Genomic DNA, 19,986 nt, shown 5'->3' with positions numbered 1-19,986 from the left:
TTCAGATTATGATGTTAGTCCAAAATGGACACTAACAATGTATAGGTTTAATTTATTTGAAGAGTTTACTTTAAATGAATCACCACAATCCATAATACAGTAGTGAATATTGAGAAGGTAAATGTTAAAACATTACCAGAATGAACAGTAACAGACCTACTGGTGTTAGCTTGGTATGTGCCATTCTTCATTCGTTGTCTAATGATTGCTTTATGCAATTTTTTAATTGCAGCATCCAAGCAGAAATAGTGTTATTTATCACGGCCAAGAGCATAAAAATCTTTTTTATACGTGACAACATAGTTTTTGCACCTTTCTTGCTCATCAATTTATTCTTCAACCCTAACTATGGAACTGTTTGCTTTAATAGGGGCATCTGTGCTTACTGTCCCACTTGGGAAGGTAGAATGCCGCAATTGCAACTTCTGACCCCGCTGTATGACAAATGCAGCATTAATACCTGTGTCAATGTGATATTTCAGTTTTTTATCTATCTATCATATATATGCAGTATACATATAAAATCCAATGCTTGTCTGTCTGCTTTTCACGAGACAACTATTTAACGGATTTAGATTAGGTATTTTTCCATAATTTCCTTGAACATTCCGGTTGATTTTGCGATTTTTCACATTGTGCTAAATATCATAGTTTGGTTGTGGTACCGATGTATTTGTGCAAATCCAAGAGAGACATTACAGGCCTCATTTGGGGTGTTGCAGGACCCTATCACTCATGCATCAGCCTCCCTTCGAGTCGCTATACATCTCTCCCACGTGTTGAAGCTTCCCTTGCCTCCGCTTAGCTAGCGATAACCATTAGTTCAACAGACATTATCATCTACAGATTGTTAAAGAGTAACGTTTGACATTTTTGAGAGAGAGAGATCAGAGCTACGTGTGTTTTAGAGGGTAGCTGCTGATTGGCACAGATATCACGGCCACTTGCTCTTCTCACCCGGAGGAAGCTGTCCCGTCTGAGCTGAACATGATCAGATACAGTGGCAATGTTTGACGTTGGAGCGTACCTACCTTCCGCTTGGCCACAAGTACATTTTTTTTATTGATTTTTAAAGTTTGTCCTGTTTCACTACTAATGTGGGTGGAGCCGCAGGAGACAGCTAGTTTTTAATACATTTGTAAATATTCCTATTCTCCTGTGTTCACGTTGTCATTCTGACGTATTAAGTGTTTTTTAAGGAAAAAAAATTAAATGGTATTAGCCTAAGACTGCAACACAGCAATTGTATAAAAAGAAAAATAATCTGGATATTTTCTGTCAGGTTCACCCTGTCAGCTAGTTTGTGTGGCTATTTTTAAAAAAATTATGTGTTTGTAGTAAATGTCACCGATCACAGTGGCACACTTAAGACCTTAGGCTACAAAGACACAGCTGTGGATGGCAGAAGGATTCATCTTTAGGGTATGAATTGAGGCCTTCAGTTTCCAACGCAGTTAAAAAGATTGTACAATTTGGAAATTTGCGTGATACTGTTAATCAAAAGCTTTTTACACAAAAACAGTCAAATGTGAGAAGGAAGGTCATCAACTATCCATTTGCAAGCTACTTAAAGATATAATTTATCTTGGCATAGATAAACATCTTTACAATATCATGCCTGTAAGCCTAATGTTCAGTGCTATGTGAAATTGCATGTCATGACACCAGGTTTAAGGGAAGACCTTGGCTTGTGGTGGGGGCACTCATGGTTCTATGTACATTGGGTGATTGTGTCTTCCATAGCTCCTCTTTTGCCATATCTCCTGCTACTTTTTAGGGAAAATGCTATTCTATTGAATTATTCAGTAGTTTAGGTGCCAAAATCTGCTTCCTGAAGTATGGCTTCTTCTCCCAACCTAGAATGAGCTTCTTGTCCATCAAGGCTGAACAAGTTGTATTATAGCAATCGATCTTCTTGACCAAACCATATTTATTATTGATTTCCTCTGTAGACATCTCAGGAGGACTTTTGCGGGGTGTGGTCTGTTGCCATAATTTCCGGGGTTGACATGTAAAAAGGATGCTAATGTACAGTTGAACAAAGCCATGAAGAGGCAAGGGGAGATTCAGTAAAGCTTCTCCAAAACAGCTGACATAGTCTTTTCACAGCCAGAGAGACGATCACCTCACTCAAAGATCACAGTCCATTGCCATTTTTGGAAGTGTCCACCTCAAAGAATTCATCGCCAAATGCGCTCTGGGATAGAAGCGGACGGGACAGTCATGAGGGATTGACTTGGGTGAGCTGAAAGCAATTTCTGCTTGTCTGACATAGCACGTTATGGAGATTTGTGACAAAAGAAAGAAAAAAAGGACAAACATTATCAGACGTGACAGAACTCCTTAGACATTGTGGGTTGTCTGTGTCGAAGGATTTTTCTTTTATATTTTGTGTTATTTGAGTACTGTATACATTGGTGCTAGGGTGGTGCATTTACAGATTTGGTTGCTGCCATTTATGTTTGTGTAGTATTATCCATCCATTATCCAACCCGCTGTATCCTAACTACAGGGTCTCGGGGGGGTCTGCTGAAGCCAATCCCAGCCAACACAGGGCACAAGGCAGGAAACTAACCCTGGGCAGGGCACCAGCCAACCACAGATGTAGTGTTATAAGATTGCTAAATGACATTAGAAATATTATAGTACATCCCCCCAAAGTTAATCCGACTGAATCTCAGTATTCCATTTTAAGCGAGTTAACTTATTTCACCAGAATAGATCTACCTGAACTATGCAGAATCATTTCTCAACTGAAATATTCCACCTGCATTCTTGATCCAAAACCAACAGGCTTTTACAAAGAGGTCTCTGTTGTGCTAATTGATAGTGTACTTGGCATAGTGAACTCATCATTAGATACGGAGTCTTCCTTGACAGTTTCAAGACTGGAGTTGTCAAACCTCTGCTTGAGAAAAATAATCTCGACTCCTCTGTTTTTCTGACAGTTTTCGACCAATATCTATTCTGCCTTTTTAAAATAAAATGTTGGAAAAGGCAGTCATTACGCAGCTAAATTATTATGTGAATAAACATGCTATTCCTGACAAGTTTCAGTCAGTTTTTAGAACAAATCACAGTACAGAAACTGCATTCGTTAAAGTAGTCAATGGCTAGCAAGTTATCTGTTCTTGTTCTCTTAGAATTAATTGTAGCATTTGACACCACAGACCACAGTATTCTTATGAATTGGCTCAGTCAATGGGTGGACCTCAGTGTCTTAAATTGCTTTCAGTCTTACTTAACAGGCAAAAAGTTCTTTCTTAGTTGTGGTGATTGTACTTCAGAGTTAACACGATATTCTATATTGTGTACCACAAGGATCTATTCTGGGTCCACTGCTCTTTTCAAACTGCATGCTTCCATTGGGTGAGATTATCTCAAAGCATAAGTTGGGATACCACAGTTATGCAGATGACACACAGCTTTACTTATTGATAGTGCCTGATGAGCCTGACCCTCTTGGAACTCTGAGTAAGGAGAAAACAGAAGTCTTAGTGATTGGCAAAATGGATATAGTGAGGGCATTAGAAATAAACTTGATTCCCTTAGGTTTAAAAGTCAAGTTAGATGTAAAGATTTTAGGGGTAACTATTGACTCTGACCTAAATTTTAAATCACATATTAATCAGATTACTACGACAGCATTTTTTCACTTAGAAATACAGCTAAAGTTAGACCTCTTATAATTTACAAAACACTGAAAACGTTTGTTTTCAGACGACTAGATTACTGTAATGCACTCCTTACAGGACTACCTCAGAAAGACCAGTTAGTGCAGAATATGCAGCATCAAGAATCTTAACTAGAAAAAGAAAATCTGAGCACATCTCAGCAGTTGTAGAGTTGTTACACTGGTTACCCATGTCATTTAGAATTGACTTTAAAATAGTGTACTAATGGTTTACAAAGTCTTAAATAATCTCGACCCGTCATATATTTTGGAATGCCAGTCCCCTTACACTCCAAGTCGTAACCTTAGATCTTTTGATTGGAGGTCTGCTTATACAGGGTGAGGCAGAAAAGACGGACGTCTTTGAAATGGCTAGAACTCACCACTAGGTGGAGTGACAGATGTGCAGTAGGTGGCGTTAGGTTTGCAAAGTCTTCGCATTTTTTTATTTTCTTTTTAGTTGAAGCCATGACGTTTTTGCGTACGACTGTTTTGTCAAGAACAACCAATCTATTACCGCAGTTCAGCATAAGTTTCGTTGCCATTTCAATATCCACAGAAATAAAGCTGTTCCTGCTCGTAGCACTATCCTATGTTGGGTTAAAGCACTCCGTACACGAGGTACACTAATGAACAAAAGACCGCCAGGGGCTACACGAACGCACGTACCCTGAAAATGTGGAAAGCGTACGACTAGCCCTGCTGCGCAGTCCAAGTCGATCTGCTCTGAAGCATTCTTCTGAACTTGGCCTTAGTAATCATTCGGTAAGGCGTATTTTGCACTTAGACCTGCATTTCCATCCCTACAAATTGTCAAATGCTATTTCAATATGAACACAAATCTTTCAATTTCTTTAAGAAAAAAATAACTATTTTGTAAAAAACGTTCGTCCTTTCTGCCTCACCCTGTAATTCCAAGAGCCAATCTGAAAAAAAGTGGTGAGGCAGCCATTTTGCTGTTTTGCACCTACAATTTGGCATACTTTACCAATAGAAAATTGCCAGGCTAATGCTGTAGAACAGTTTAAAAACCGCTAAAATCCTATTATTTTAAAGTAGTCCCTATATGGGCATTGAATAATTTTCCTCTGGGTGCTGCAATTCCCTACTAATCTCTATTATTCTCTGCTATCTTTTCTGTTTCTTCTGTAGTGGCAATCTGCACCACCATCACCTGATCAAGGCACCACGCTGCCAATCCGTACCCCGTGTTTATGGTTTGAATGGCGGGTGACCCAGATGTCCACATGACCATCGTCATCATGTTAAGCCTGAAAACCACAAGGACTAATTTGGAACATTGGTCTGAGTGGTCTTTTGGCCTTGGAATCTTTGCAGGTTTTGTTTTTTTCTCCAGCCTAACTGGTGTTTTTTACTGCCCTCCTGGCCATCCAACCTTACCTTTTTCTTTGTTACATACTCTATAATATTATTACCTAATATTTTTTTATGTTTTATATTAATTTCCTTTTTAATTTCATCTTGTAAAGCACACTGAGCTACATTTATATGAAAATGTGCTATATAAATACATGTTGTTGTTGACTTAATAGTTATTTCCACCTTGTCTGTTCCTCTCTCTCATTTTATTGATGCCGTATAAATTATATTTTTAATCTATCAATGCCACAGAAAGGGGTTCTGAGAGTGGTTTAGGGTTGACCTGCTATTTGACTGAAATACACCACCACACTTATATATCACTTATAGTGATATCGTCTGATAACGGGCAAAGCGTTATAACCTTACCTCTGTTAATGATGAAGTTTGGTATTTGCTGATTATTGGCTTGCTGCTCTGCAATGATGGCCATCATTTAGCCACTACAGATCATATTCAGATTTGAACTTCCATATACATATCAGCCTTAAATAAAACATCTCTACAATACATGAAATTAAGTGTACACGGCAAAGAATGTACTTTCTTGGCCAGGTCAAAAAAAAAGTCCCAGATTTTAATGCAGCCATAATTCAAAGAATTTTGAGAACTTTTATCACCACAAGATATACAGCAGCTCAGACAGTTAGACAAAAGGAAAGCTGAAAAGCATTGTGTTCAAAGTTGCAGGAATAATTGGCTGTGACCTTTCTTCCACCTCATCTTTCTTTCTAAACTGTACGTCCAGTCGTGCTTGTAAGATTATCTCTGACCCTTCGCATGCAGCTCATAACCTCTTCCGGAAAACACTTCAAATCGCTCCCCTCAGGAACTGGCTGTTTCAATTTCATTTTTTTCCCTCCTTTAATATCATGTTAACTTTGAACTTTCTTTCAGTTATCTTGTCTTCTCAAAGCAGTACTTTATGTGGCCGACTCCCCATGTTGCATGCGTGTGAATGTCTACTGCTAGTAAATATTGTTATATGTTTATATTTTATCCACGCTCCAATGTTGAATTTAAATCAAATCCCACCCTCTATTATTGTGTGGCACTAAAAAAGAAGAAGTAGATTCACCTAAGAAGAATCAGCAACGTTTCACCATCCTGTCATGTATTGTATTTCATGTCCTTTTTCTTGATGGCTTTTCTTGGTTAGCTTGTAACATCAACTAATCACCAAGTTGAGTTACTAACATACCAAGGTTGAATTCTAAAATATTCCCAAAAAAAAAAAAAAAAACTATACCCCTTTAACATACGGTGTGACAAAACCAAAATATATTTAGAATTTAGATTTCTCATCAACCACTACAGATATTGGAACATACATATCTATGTATGCAGAAGTAAAATGTCAGAATAAACTCAAGTCTTATTTTCCACTTGTAACATAAGTGGCATATGTCACTGTCCTTTGTACAAATATTTTCTAAATCTACTTTTCTTTCTACTCACCTGCACAGTTAATACAAAGCCAGATTTAGCACAAGGGCTCATCATTTAGAACTGCTAGACATGCATTAGAAGACAAGACAGGGACAACTGCGAAATGGACAACGTGCACTGTTTTTCATCTGTCAGAGTCAGCATGAAACTGTATCCTCTTTGCCTTGTTTGGAATTGTATTATGCACTGAAGTGGGGGCCTGCACATGAAGAAAGGGTATAAAGCCTTGGAACATTGCCCGGCACACCTTTGAAGCCCACAGACGGATGGGAGATAGCATCATCCAACCCGGAAAATCCTTCCAATGCAGTGACAAAAATGGCAGACTCTATACATTGGGCCCCCACTTCCAAAGGTCTTGTCATGGCTTCCTTCGTCTGTTATGCTGCGTAAACGTTCATTAAAGAAAGCAAAGTTTTTTCTCTTATGTGATTTCTTACCGCCGTATCGCTAAGGAAAGGGTCTCACCATTTTATATTATATCTATATATACTGCTCAAAAGAATTAAAGGAACACTTTTTAATCAGAGTATAGCATAAAGTCAATGAAACTTATGGGATATTAATCTGGCCAGTTAAGTAGCAGAGGGGGTTGTTAATCAGTTTCAGCTGCTGTGGTGTTAATGCAATTAACAACAGATGCACTAGAGGGGCAACAATGAGATGACCCCCAAAACAGGAATGGTTTAACAGGTGGAGGCCACTGACATTTTTCCCTCCTCATCTTTTCTGACTGTTTCTTCACTAGTTTTGCATTTGGCTACAGTCAGTGTCACTACTGGTAGCACGAGGTGATACCTGGACCCTACAGAGGTTGCACAGGTAGTCCAACTTTTCCAGGATGGCACATCAATACGTGTCATTGCCAGAAGGTTTGCTGTGTCTCCCTGCACAGTCTCAAGGGCATGGAGGAGATTCTAGGAGACAAGCAGTTACTCTAGGAGAGCTGGAGAGGGCCATAGAAGGTCCATAACCCATCAGCAGGACTAGTATCTGCTCCTTAGGGCAAGGAGGAACAGGATGAGCACTGCCAGAGCCCTACAAAATGACCTCCAGCAGGCCACTGGTGTGAATGTCTCTGACCAAACAACCAGAAAGACTTCATGAGGGTGACCCAAGGGCCCCATGTCCTCTAATGGGCCCTGAGCTCACTGCCCAGCAGCATGCAGCTCGATTGGCATTCGCCATAGAATACCAGAATTGGCAGATGCACCACTGGTGCCCTGTGCTTTTACAGATGAGAGCAGGTTCACCCTGAGCACGTGACAGAAGTGAAAGGGTCTGGAGAAGCCATGGAGAACATTATGCTGCCTGTAACATCATTCAGCATGAGCAGTTTGGTGATGGGTTAATGATTGTCTGGGGAGGCATATCATGGAGGGTCACACAGACCGCTACAGGCTTGACAAAGGCACCTTGGCTGCTATTAGGTATCAGGATGAAATCCTTGGACCCATTGTCAGACCCTATGCTGGTACAGTGGCTCCTGGTGCACGACAATTTCTGGCCTCATGTGGTGAGAGTATGCAGGCAGTTCCTGGAGGATGAAGGAATTGATACCATTGACTGGCCACCACACTTTCCTGACCTAAATCCAATAGAACACCTCTGGGACATTATGTTTTGGTCCATCCAATGCCACCAGGTTGCACCTCAGACTGTCCAGGAGCTCAGTGATGCCCTGGTTCCAGATCTGGGAGGAGATCCCCCACAACACCATCTGTCATCTCATTAGAAGCATGCACCGATGTTGTCAGGCATGTATACAAGAACACAGGGGCCATACAAAGTGCTGCGTACAATTTTGAGTTGCTGCAATTAAATTTTGGCAAAATGGACTAGCCTGCCACATAATTTTTTCACTGATTTTTGGGGCGTCTTTGAATTCAGGGCTCTGTAGGTTGATCATTTTCATTTCCATCAAACGATGTGGCATCCTTTCGTTCCTAACACATTACCCAGTCTATATCAGTATAGATATCCAGGAGGATTTCTTTTTCCCATTGAGATCTGATGTGTTTTCAAAGTGTTCCTTTAATTTTTTTGAGCAGTTTACATTCGGGTTATGTAACATGCTGCAATTACAAAAGAACTTGTTCCAACAAGGGAGCTAGCGCCCCCTGCTGGATACACCACTTTTCCACCAAACAAGGGAATAGTCTCTGTTTTCTTTACAAAATAGGACTGATCTCACCCATGCCAGGTGGACCTTCTTAATTTCATCCAATGCTGGTTGTTTTTTTCTTTTTCTGGAGTCAGGGAACATCCAGTAATCATAATCCATTAAATTAATTATCTGGAAGCTTCTCCCTTCTGCCTAAAACTCCACAACCCCTTTGTAATCCTTAACACCAGTCCCAGCAGCCTACTCTCCAGGCCCATATTTCCCAAGATGGCGGATCTCCCCTTTCTCCTCTCTTTTCCAGTTTTTCTTTTTTTTTTTCTACCTTCCTCAGGATGATGAGCTTCCTGTTACACTTTGCATCAACATAAAAGTCCTTCCTGTGTTCACATTACCTCTGTTAGTCTTTTTAAATTAGAGGTTAGCAGTCTGTCAATCATTCTTCTAACACCTCAATCCCTTCCAAGTGTAAAATCCTAGCTCGCTGTGCCTTTGTCATAAGTTCACCTCCAGATGAGGTTCCCAGGCCAATGTAACGTAGCACACAGAATATGCATTTCGGAAGGAAATACCAAGCAAACACTGGGGAGAACACTGAAGCTCCATGCAGCCAGTAACTCGGCATGGAGTACAAGACCTGGATGCCAAGTCTGTGATGGAGAACTAACCACTGTGCCACGTCTAATGTTATTTAGTCAGAGGAAGGAAACCTAACACAAAAGGGTCACAGTATGGAATATTTTGCAGAGTTTGCATCACAGAGCTTTTCTTGGATAGCAGTTTCAAAATGGGTTTTATGTTTAAGAATGGCTTCAAAAGCTTCCCCAATTCCTCCAGTGTGTGCTCTTAAAGACCGCCTAATAGTTAGCTATTATTCATATTCAGTGGTGAGAAAGCAAAATGAAAAGCTTTAAAGTCTCCAAGATATTCCCAAACAACTTAGTCTGACAGATGCACCAGGAGACTGATGGATGACGGCATGCATGCATGCTAACTTAAGATGCATCCCATCTATATCTGGCCTGTTTTGCCCACCAAACTGACATCATATTTGCTGTGCTGCGCACACCCCAACTGTACAAACATCTTCTTAGTCTAATTATCATGAATGATTCTATTATGCCCAATAATGCACTTTCATGTGCGTCAGTGTATCTGAACGCTGTCTGGCACCTGATGCTGTTCCTCATCATATCAGTCGTCGTGAGTCTAGTGTGTTTGTAGACATTGCTGCAGGTGCCTCTTGCACAGTGTTTCATCTTCTTTAAAGTGTGTTTTCTGTTTAAAATCCCTTAGTCTTTAGTTAAACCAGCATAAGAGCAATGTAAACTCTAAGTACAAATCAAATCACAAGAATGGAGGGTGCTGGGAGGAACAGCTGTTTAAAAGAGACACTCACCATCTGAGCCTGGTTGGAATGAGAGGATTATTTTTAATTAATTTACAAATGAATTGGGGAAAATGAGATGAAACAGGCATGGCCTCAAACTAAGTACTTTGTGGATGACATCAAAATTAAAGAGAAATTGTAGATTTCTAATGCCAATTTGTGCAAACCACAGAATTTTTATCATGAGACGAAGGTGTTTCAGTCAGAATAAGATGGCAAGATGATTGATGGTAGAATGTTGTCTGTGGACTTGGCAATCTTGTACAAGCGACTCTACTTTTCAGTGGGATTTAACTTTGATTTTTTCGCAAAACTTTTCTGATACTGATGAAAACATAGCAGAACATAAAATGAATTACATACAATATCTGGGAAACAAGCTGCTCAGTAACAGTCGCCTTGTATAAAATAAGGTGTTCCACAGTAATTTCCACGAATGCTAACATCAAGCACCAGTGTATGCCAATTCTCAAAGTACTCACACAAATCATAAATAAAAAATGGCACACTGCAACACATCTGTTTTAATTACATTTCTCAAGAGACATACACAGTACAAATTAAAGGAGTACCTCACTTAAAAATGATATATTTTTTTTACCTATTACTTACCTGTGTTGCTTCTAGTAATGTCCAGTTTTTGTATTCCTAAGCACAATGGGCTTCAGTGATGACCAAAACTGAACAAACAGCAAACGATATCAAAACATCCATGAAATAATCTCACGTTACTCTTTTTGCATGAACCACACATCAGATATCCAGCTATATGCTCAACAAGTGTAATTTTGCTAAAACGTTAGTTCTGGAAAATGCTCTCGTGAAAGGCTGGGGTACGCACTCAAACTACAATGATCTTTTGAATTAAAGACAAGCCCTCTCACCCCCCCCACCTCATTCAATTTGCAATGCTGATATGATATGAAGAAAAAAGATAGCCATTGAATGAGGGATTACTGGGCAAGTCTCATGACCAACAAGTGAGGGATGATTGCATAAGCACTTTTACAAATTGGACATGAAACATGCGTACGGCCTGACCTGGCACTCTGACTCACAGTTGATGATGAGATGAGATCCAAATGTTGATTTTTTTTTTTGCAATGACTTTGAATTACATTGTTGAAATATTCTGATGGAAAATTTTACAAAATAAATTCCATGCCATTTAGATGACATACCTAGTTTGCAGACTTTGCAATGTGAAGCAAGTCCAGAAAAACATATACAATTGTATAAAATAATCCTACAATAAATAAAACAATGCTGACCGGAACTCCATTAGACCATGATCTGTTGGCCAATATCATATTCCTTCTTACATCTCTCTAAGAAATATATAATACAATTGTATTCTTTATAAATTATATTCTATAGAACTGTTTTGAGAATCCACATCACTGAGGACCTTACATGGTCAATAAATCTCTACAGCTCTACTTTTTAAGGACACTTGAAAAATTCAATTGGTCCCTCCACTTGCTTGTGTCCTTCTACCACTGTTCTGTAGGAAGCGTTCTGACATAATGCATCAGCGGGTGGTACGCAAACTGTACAGCTGCAGACCGAAAAAACCTCTTCAGAAAGTGCTCATCTCTGCAAAGAAAATAATTGGACACCTTTTACCCTCACTAGAAGGCATTTTTAGATCATGATGGCTTCACAAAGCTGGTAGCACTGCGAAAGACACTGCTCAACCTTGCCATCACAGTTTTACTCTGTTGCCTTCCGGGAGTTGCTAAAGGGCCATAAAAACCCTGCAACTCCAAACTCAAAAATAATTTTTATTCTAAAGCAATCATTAAACTGAACTTAGGGCCCTGCATGTAGTTTTATTTATTATCTATATATATAATTCACTTAGGCAAGACACCCATGGAAAGCACGCCGGAAGAGGCGGGGACTCACTAAGCCGCCGACAAGACACCTATGGCGCACGTAGGAAGGAGCCACGCCAGAGGTGAATCGCCATATGCAGCGTGTAAAACGGTTTGCGAGGGGTATCCCATGGGATCCTTAAAACAATCCTTTACAACTGAGGTTAAAACACAATGAAGTAAGCAGTCTTTAAAAACCGAGTTTTCAGTTACGACGTACGACCGCGTGCACCATAGCAAACTGTTTTACACGCTACATACAGCAATTCGCATCCGCGACAAACATGCGTCTTTTTAGATGCTCCTGCAGGAACACGGAAAGTCTACGTGAGTCACAGGTGCATCTGGACTGTGCAAAGATGACAATGACTCAAGTGACGAGTTGGAGGTGGGCAAATGAGCGATGGTGGTCCGCCAGTTTTCAGTCACAGACGATTGTGTGTTGGTTTGTTCCGTGCATTGTTACAATGTTGCTTTTCTTGCTGATTTATTACATTACCGATTTTTCAAATGTTCATTTTTTCCCTGTACTTAAAAATCATTAAAAAACTGGCCTGATTATGCGGCGTATGGTACGCCGCGGGTTGGCTAGTGTAAAATAATTTTGACTGTATGCAATCTACCAAAAGTGCAAAACTTCATTATTACTTGAATATGTATTATGTATTTATAGTTTGTAAGCATTTCTAAATATTTTTTAAGAGTAATAACTGCAAAATAATGTCATTGTTTTTAAATGCAATGACAATAAAGACCTCTTACTAGCATAGTCACAGGCAAATAGAGTAGCAGTAAAATTGAGATTAAGAATTCATATGTACAGTATCAACTCAGATTAAACTGAAATGATTTTAATTAATTGAAAACAGTAATGAAAAATATGCAAACATAATACAAAAGATATTTTATTCACAAAATGTTTCTATTACATTTAACTAAACAGAACATTTGGAAGAACTTATTGGCAAGAGGAATTTTGTACAGCATTATTACAACTATGAACGGTATACCCTTACTTCTTGGCATCGCACAAAGTCTTGTAATGTGCATCCAAGCACATAACATCTTCAAACAGTAATTGGGGGAAAAACAAACTGGTTTGCAGAACACGTTTACTCTCTAAATACATCATTTTTAATAAATGCACTGATGGAGAAGGAACATTTACAATATTCATATAACATTTGTTATTTGATTATAAGAACAAGCACTTTATGTAATTATATAACAAATACCATACTTTCACCCTAACTCAATATATAAATTAAAGCCACATACTGTAATGTGTGGTAGCTGCAAACTGGACATATTTTCAGAATCAAGTCTAGTGTTAGAGGTAGCAGGGAAACATTGACTAGAGCTACATACAACACAGCTATTAAAGAATATATTAAATACAGTGTGTATGTATACATATATATATATATATGTATACACTATAATATAACATTATTGTATAGTTACTCAGAATCGGGTAACCACCATGAGAATATTTGCAATGATATGCAGTTTGTATAAGAGTATATTATAAGCCAAACAATTTAATGGACCCCAGAAAGTCCACATTTCAGAAGATGGCGTCAAACTGAGGAGACAACAACCTATCTAGTCATGTACACAGATAGCGAATGTGGCCGGAGCCTTTGAACACCGGAATTAAGTAGTAGAGTCAGGCCTACAAGTGATTCCTATCAGTACAGGTAGAAATCAGCAGATCTGCTCCTGGATGGATTAGGGAGTGGGCTGAGCTGAAGACTCACTGACCATCAGAAACAGACAAGACTGAAAAGTAAAAGTTACGTACAAGTGATAAAGAAAGTACTCAGGGGAAATCTATTATGTGGTACAGGAAAGGAATTGTATTGTTTAAGCTTTAAGAAGTATGCTATTACTACCTCTGTTCCCTTCCTAATTTTGTATGAAAGGAGAAAATCGTAATTAAAATAATTTACATTGACTTTTTTATATGCTGGGCAGAGAAAAGGAGATTACTTAGGTAAGGACTATTCTGCGTAAAAAATGCAAATAAATACATATATTAATATATGTGTCTTTTTTTCTATGTGTAGAAAGTGTTTCACTAAAACTGACCAGTTAGAGGTTCTGCACTTTTCGTCCTGAAGGAATTGGTGGAAGAACGGGTTTGGTATTAGATCCAACTCGCTTTGAAGGTTTAGCAGCTCCAGAAGATGCAGATTTTCGATGGGCTGATTTTTTCTCTTGCAAGTCTTCTTGAGAAGATGGTCTTGGTGTGCCCGGTGTACTTGACTGCAGTTGATCTAGAAGATTGTAAGAGGAGGAGAAGAACATCTTTAATTCCTTCTGATATATTCATGCAGTGCGCAAAACAATTTGCTATTAAGGTTACTAATGTGCATTTATTCATATGTACTAGAAAGCTTCTAAATTTAGCTTCTAGTTACAAAAGCCAGGCCCCCATTTACATCTTTAGAAAAATGGGAACAATTGAAAATTAACTTCAAACAAATATTAAGACCAAATGATCATTCAGTGGTGGTACTCTAAATACATCCATGTATTGAGACACCAATGGACATACTAATAAAAATCAAATATAACACACTGCTGCACCCAAAGAAAATTGTTTTCTTCCACAATGATAAACTCTAAACAAAAAAAGGACCAAAACATTTTAAAAATTTATCTATGATTACATTTTTTATTACTTCAGAGAAAAATTGTATGTATTCAGCCTTTGCACTAGGGGATGCAAATGCAACAAAAGCTGTGTAATTGAGAGTTCAAAATAATGAAGTAAATAAATATATAATATATTCCTAAGTCATTTTTTAATATATAGTTTGCATGACGAAGAGCTGCAAAAAGCATTCACCTATTTTTAAATGAACTCAGTAGAATTCTGGGTTGCAGGACCTGGGGCTCAATAGTATAGACGACTCCACAATATCATAACCATGGTTCAGCAAATTGCATTGGAAAACTGAAAGCACAAGCCTGGCCGATTCACTTCCATTAATGATGATATTTGGAGAAAGTTAAAAGGTCTCTTGCCAAGGATTCAATACAATGCATTGTGCACATGTCACTTGCTAGGATATGAGGGCAGTAAAAACATTGCAAGTTGCAAGAATCAAGCCAATGCTCAGCTACACAAAAAAGTTCATAAAATAGTAGCCTGGATTACCTGTAGGCCATACTGATTAAAAAGCTTCAACCAGGAATGCAATATTTAGAAACAGATAACTTAGTGTCTTTAGCCTTTTCCATGTGAGCAGATCTGCATGTCTATTTGATCAAAAATAAATATACAGAGAAGCACACTTTGGGCTTCACCTACACTGAACCACTCAAAAAGTGTCTTGAGTAATGAAATTCAAATACTTTTATATCATTTTCTACATGGGGGCTAGTGTTATTAATAGTGATATTGAAAGAGACATGGATATCCACTCACTTCCGAATGAGAGGAGTCATAAAAAGGGAAGGGAAGCAATGAATACCCAGGCACTTCTACATATCCATCCATCCATTTTCAAAACCTGCTTATCCACAGCAGGGTGGCAGGGAAGCTGAAGCCTATCCCTGCATGCATTGGGCACAAGGAAAAAAATAATCCCTGGACAGGGTGCAAGCCAATTACAGAGCAAATGCACAAATACACTTTACGGCCAATTTAGCAAAGCCTATTCACCTAACCTGCATGTCTTTTGACTGAAATAAACCCATGCAGATATGGGAGTAGAGTACATGCAAATTTCACCCAAGGACCACCCAGGACGTGATTCCCAATCTCTTCTTGTGAGATACTCACTCATCAATGCTCAGTTCAGATGTGCCAATTGACACATGCATTTGGACTGTGAGAATTAATACTTGTCGATTCCTCACAGAAGGCACCCAGTTGGTAATCCCAGGAGGATACAGGCACTGTGTAATGGCAGTGATATTCCACCAGTAATAACAGACTACACCTACAACATACAACTGGCAGCTGTACGATAACATACAGTATTTCACATTATTCAGATTTGACTGCTTTGAAGCGACTCATTGATATTTTCTACGACTCTTAAAAAGGAAAAAAAAGTTGTACAGTTCAATGATTTGCACAGAAAACTTAGCTAAAGAAGCTGCATGTTGGCAAATATGTTACAATTACAGCACTCATCCAAAAGGATAATCAAAAATAAAAATGCCGGCTCTAAAGACAGGAATGCTCTCACAGCTGAGGTGAACCTTGTGACTTCTGCATACCTTGCGGTTTGAATTTGACATCAAGGAATCAATAAACCATCTTCAGCATCCCTCCAGAAATATCAGTGGACTGAGAAAGTCATTATTAGAGTTAATGTTTCACAATATATTTTTTAAAAATACTTGATTTATTGTAAATGAATCTAAAGTGCCTCAACTCCTATAACTCAACTGTTCACAAATGAGTATTTTGAGAAAGGTTAGAATCTAGCAAGGTAAATTATAAACCTTTTGTTTTACTTTTAGAAAAATACAAGCCCCAAAATAACCCTAAATTTAAATCTAAATATGGATTTACTATACCCAGTATTTAATAGATGAGCTTCATTTTGTTTGTGTTATATTTTTTAAAATAGAAGATTGTCAAAATTACGACTTTTGCCTTCAAGTGATCTACAGACCTTTAATATCTTCCAGGCCGGCAATATCCAGGGGCTCTACACCATGGTCTTCTTCTCTGTCTACAATTTCTGCTGCAGTTTTTCCAATTGCAGATCTTTCTGTGGACATTGCGCCAGCTGATGACATGACTGAACTGGCACGAGATCCTTCTGAGCTACTAAAGTAGAAGAAGAAAAAAAAGTGAATGATAAGATGTGGAGATTGCTCTTTGTATCTCCCTGGACATTCTTTTATTTTCAAGATATTGCATCGGTGAGACCCGGGCAAAATAAATCTTCAGTTTAACAAGTATTGTCAGTAATATATTACCTTTAAGTCTTGGTGATACTATTTGATATTGGGAATCCAATAGAATGTGTTTTGCTATGATGTATTGAACAGCCAAGCAGTACAATTTTCCATGAAATAAATAACTCTGTGTAGATTTAAATCTATTCATATACATATAAAAATAAAGATGCTTCCTAACTTTGCAGACCCATAAATGTTCTGAGTATATACTATAGGGACTATGCATTATTACTGGTGAGGGACTATGCATTATTACTGGTGATTTGTGCACTGTGTGCTGTGCAAGAGAAGAACATTAATAAACGTGTGTGTGTTTTGGATATTGTGTGTCTCAGTGTCTATCTGTGGAAAGGCTGATCTTTCACATGGCATCCCAGATGGGACGGTCTGCCTGTTAAAAGGCAGAGGACCCATCATAAAAATTATTTGTGGACCACCCAATGCAGTAGAGAGAGAGAGATGCACTACTACCGCTGCAAGTGCGCACACGGCAAAAAGTGGCTCACCCTTTTAAGCCACCGAAAGCTCGCGGAGGCACTGCTTTTCCCTGATGGGAAAGAAGATGTCCACGTGCAACCTGAAGACAGCGGGCAACTCAAAGAAGCCTGTAATCAGCAAGGAGATCGGCATGCCTGAAGAAGCAGCCAGGTAAAGGAAGCAGCCTCCGGAACTGGATCCAGAAGGTAGGTGTCAGACCCAAGGAGAGTTTACCCTGGGAGTGGTATTACCTACCTCACAGGGGGAGAACAAACGGAGGCGTATTGCTGGCTGAAGGGTGCTGACTTTCGAGAGGATGACAGGACGCAGTCCGAGGGGGACGAGGGCCCGCTGTACGGACAGGAACCGCAGCCAGCAGAGGAGCGCCAGGAGCCATATCCCGCGGGCGGTGGAGGGCCAGGGACCACTCTGTGAGGCAGGTAAGGGGGTGGAGGGTGTGTGCTGGATCCCTGTAACTAAAGTAGGATGGGCAGGGATGGTGAATCTTCACCCCACTCTAGTGCAGCACCTGATGATGTGTGCACAAGAGATGTGCATGCGTGCTGACTCCCGGCCGGAGGACGGGGATCATTGAAGCCTGTCCCCATAAATTAATATGTTTTTTAGGAACTCAACCTGTCATAGATTTAGTGAACATCGCAGAGAAAATCATGACGGCGATCAATGAACAGGAGAAGACAGCCAGGCCGCCGCTGGAGAAGGTGGAACAGTATCTGCGGCAGCTCAGGGTCTCACTTCTCAAAGCAGACAGGGCGGTACAGGTAAGTGATACCAGTACCATAAATAATAACGGAAACCCCAGTGAAATGGGATGTATCTGAATGGACTCAAGTAGCAGGGTGTCCTACAGTAGACCAGGGAACGGGAACCGATTACGCTGCAGCGGCAGAAATATCTGAGGTGTGGGGAAGGGGCCGGCTTGTGTGTGTTGGCACCCAGACTGCCCCGCCCCTAAAAGCAGCAGTGGTCTCGACTCGATCAAGAGGAGTGCAAGCAGCATGGGGTCTCTCTTTTTCCCATAAGGGGATTCAGGCTGATGTTGCATCCCAAAATAAAGGGAGAACCTGGAGAAAGAAGGGAGGGTCTCCTAAAAGGAAGAAGCATGAGCCCTACAGGCTTCAGCGGGGTGGAGGGGCAATTCAAAACACGGGACAAGAGAGGGCAGTCCCACTGGGTTGCATCAGGGCCAAGGGCTTGGGGCTTAGTAGCTCAACCCTCTTGGGGTCCATGGCCACTGCCAAGGGGTGCCTGGACAGCTCCAGAACAATGGTCTTCAACACTTCCGCCACACCCAGAAGTGCTGCTGGAAGGTGAACAGAGAGCACATGGAGCACTTCCAGGTACAGTGTAAAAGAGGCTGCCTCATTCCATTCGGAGAGCCGGAGTCAGGAGGTGGAGGACAGAGCTTGAGAGGAGAGGAGGTGGCCAAAGAGAAAAGAGGGAAGAAGAAAAGGGACTGAGCATTATTATTGGTGATTTGTGCACTGTGTGCTGTGCAGGAGAAGAATGTTAATGAACGTGTGTTTGTTTTGGACAGGGCTGATCTTCCACTATATATATACTGTGTGTGTATATATATATTGTGGTCCCAGCCCGGCCAGGATGCCCAGGAGGACCAGAGGAGGGCTTGTGCCTCCTCCAGACCAAGAGGGGGCGTCCGTCCTGGTTATGCTGGGAGCCTCGGGTACAGGGCTTGGAAGCCAAGCCCTGTAGGGACCCGTGGCCACCGCCAGGCGGCGCCCCGATGCCAGTATATCCCGTGTGGTCGCCGGACTCCAAAGCCCAGGAGGACCAGAGGAGGGCTTGTGCCTCCTCCAGACCGAGAGGGGGCGTCCGTCCTGGTTATACTGGTGGCCTCGGGTAGAGGGCTTGGAAGCCCAGCCCTGTAGGGACCCGTGGCCACCGCCAGGCGGCGCCCCAATGCCTGATTATCCCAGGAGCCCGGCACTTCCGCCACACCAGGAAGTGCCGGGGGAAGACGACCGGGACACCGGACGGCTTCGAGTGCGCAGCCGCCACTTCCGCCACGCTGGGGTGTGTCCGCGGGAGATTGCCGGGAAGCAGCTGGAGCCCATCCGGGTTCCTATAAAAGGGGCCGCCTCCCTCCAGTCATTGACAAGAGTCGGGTGGAAGAGTGGCAACGTCTGGAGGAGGAAGGAGGCGGTCAGAAGAAAAGAGAGAGAGAGAGAAAGAAAGAGAGAGAGAAAAAGAGAAGAAGAAAAGATTAGGCATTGGAATGGCCTGGACTGAGGGGGGTTGGTGAGCAGAATTGTACAGAGAGAAATGGAGAATAAACCTGTGTTTGTGGGTGACATTAACGTCAGGTATATCTATACTAATAAAAGGCAAAGCCCTCACTCACTCACTCACTCACTCACTGACTCACTCACTCACTCACTCACTCACTGACTCATCACTAATTCTCCAACTTCCCGTGTAGGTAGAAGGCTGAAATTTGGCAGGCTCATTCCTTACAGCTTACTTACAAAAGTTGGGCAGGTTTCATTTCGAAATTCTACGCCTAATGGTCATAACTGGAAGGTATTTTTCTCCATTAACTGTAATAGAGTTTAGCTGGAAAGGCGTGGGGCGGAGTTTCGTGTGACATCATCACGCCTCCCACGTAATCACGTGAACTGACTGTCAACGCAGTGCGTAGAAAATCAGG

At 40.8% G+C, this 19,986-nt stretch overlaps 2 protein-coding genes across 4 annotated transcripts in view; one reads left to right on the top strand and one right to left on the bottom strand.

The window, feature by feature from the left end:
• slc35b4 (solute carrier family 35 member B4) overlaps positions 1-5,039 on the top strand; it is a 43,268-nt gene extending 38,229 nt beyond the window's left edge. Inside the window, exon 10 of one of the 2 annotated variants that reach the window (XM_039761368.1) lies at positions 4,826-5,039. In XM_039761368.1, the coding sequence (XP_039617302.1) occupies positions 4,826-4,924 (99 nt within the window). In that variant the 3' untranslated portion in view covers positions 4,925-5,039. The remainder of the gene's footprint in view (positions 1-4,825) is intronic. The other variant, XM_039761367.1, reaches the window with a different exon arrangement.
• A 7,820-nt stretch (positions 5,040-12,859) lies between these two features.
• The window catches only part of lrguk (leucine-rich repeats and guanylate kinase domain containing), a 122,652-nt gene continuing 115,525 nt past the window's right edge, over positions 12,860-19,986 (bottom strand). For both annotated transcript variants that reach the window (XM_039761364.1, XM_039761365.1), the window contains exons 19-20: positions 16,529-16,686; positions 12,860-14,170 (exon numbers count right to left, since the gene is read on the bottom strand). In XM_039761364.1, coding sequence (XP_039617298.1) covers positions 13,986-14,170; positions 16,529-16,686 — 343 coding nt within the window. In that variant the 3' untranslated portion in view covers positions 12,860-13,985. The remainder of the gene's footprint in view (positions 14,171-16,528; positions 16,687-19,986) is intronic.

The sequence above is a fragment of the Polypterus senegalus genome, chromosome 8, assembly GCF_016835505.1.
Source record: "Polypterus senegalus isolate Bchr_013 chromosome 8, ASM1683550v1, whole genome shotgun sequence".
Classification (NCBI taxonomy): Eukaryota; Metazoa; Chordata; class Cladistia; order Polypteriformes; family Polypteridae; genus Polypterus; species Polypterus senegalus.
This window is presented reverse-complemented; position numbering and strand designations above follow the sequence as displayed.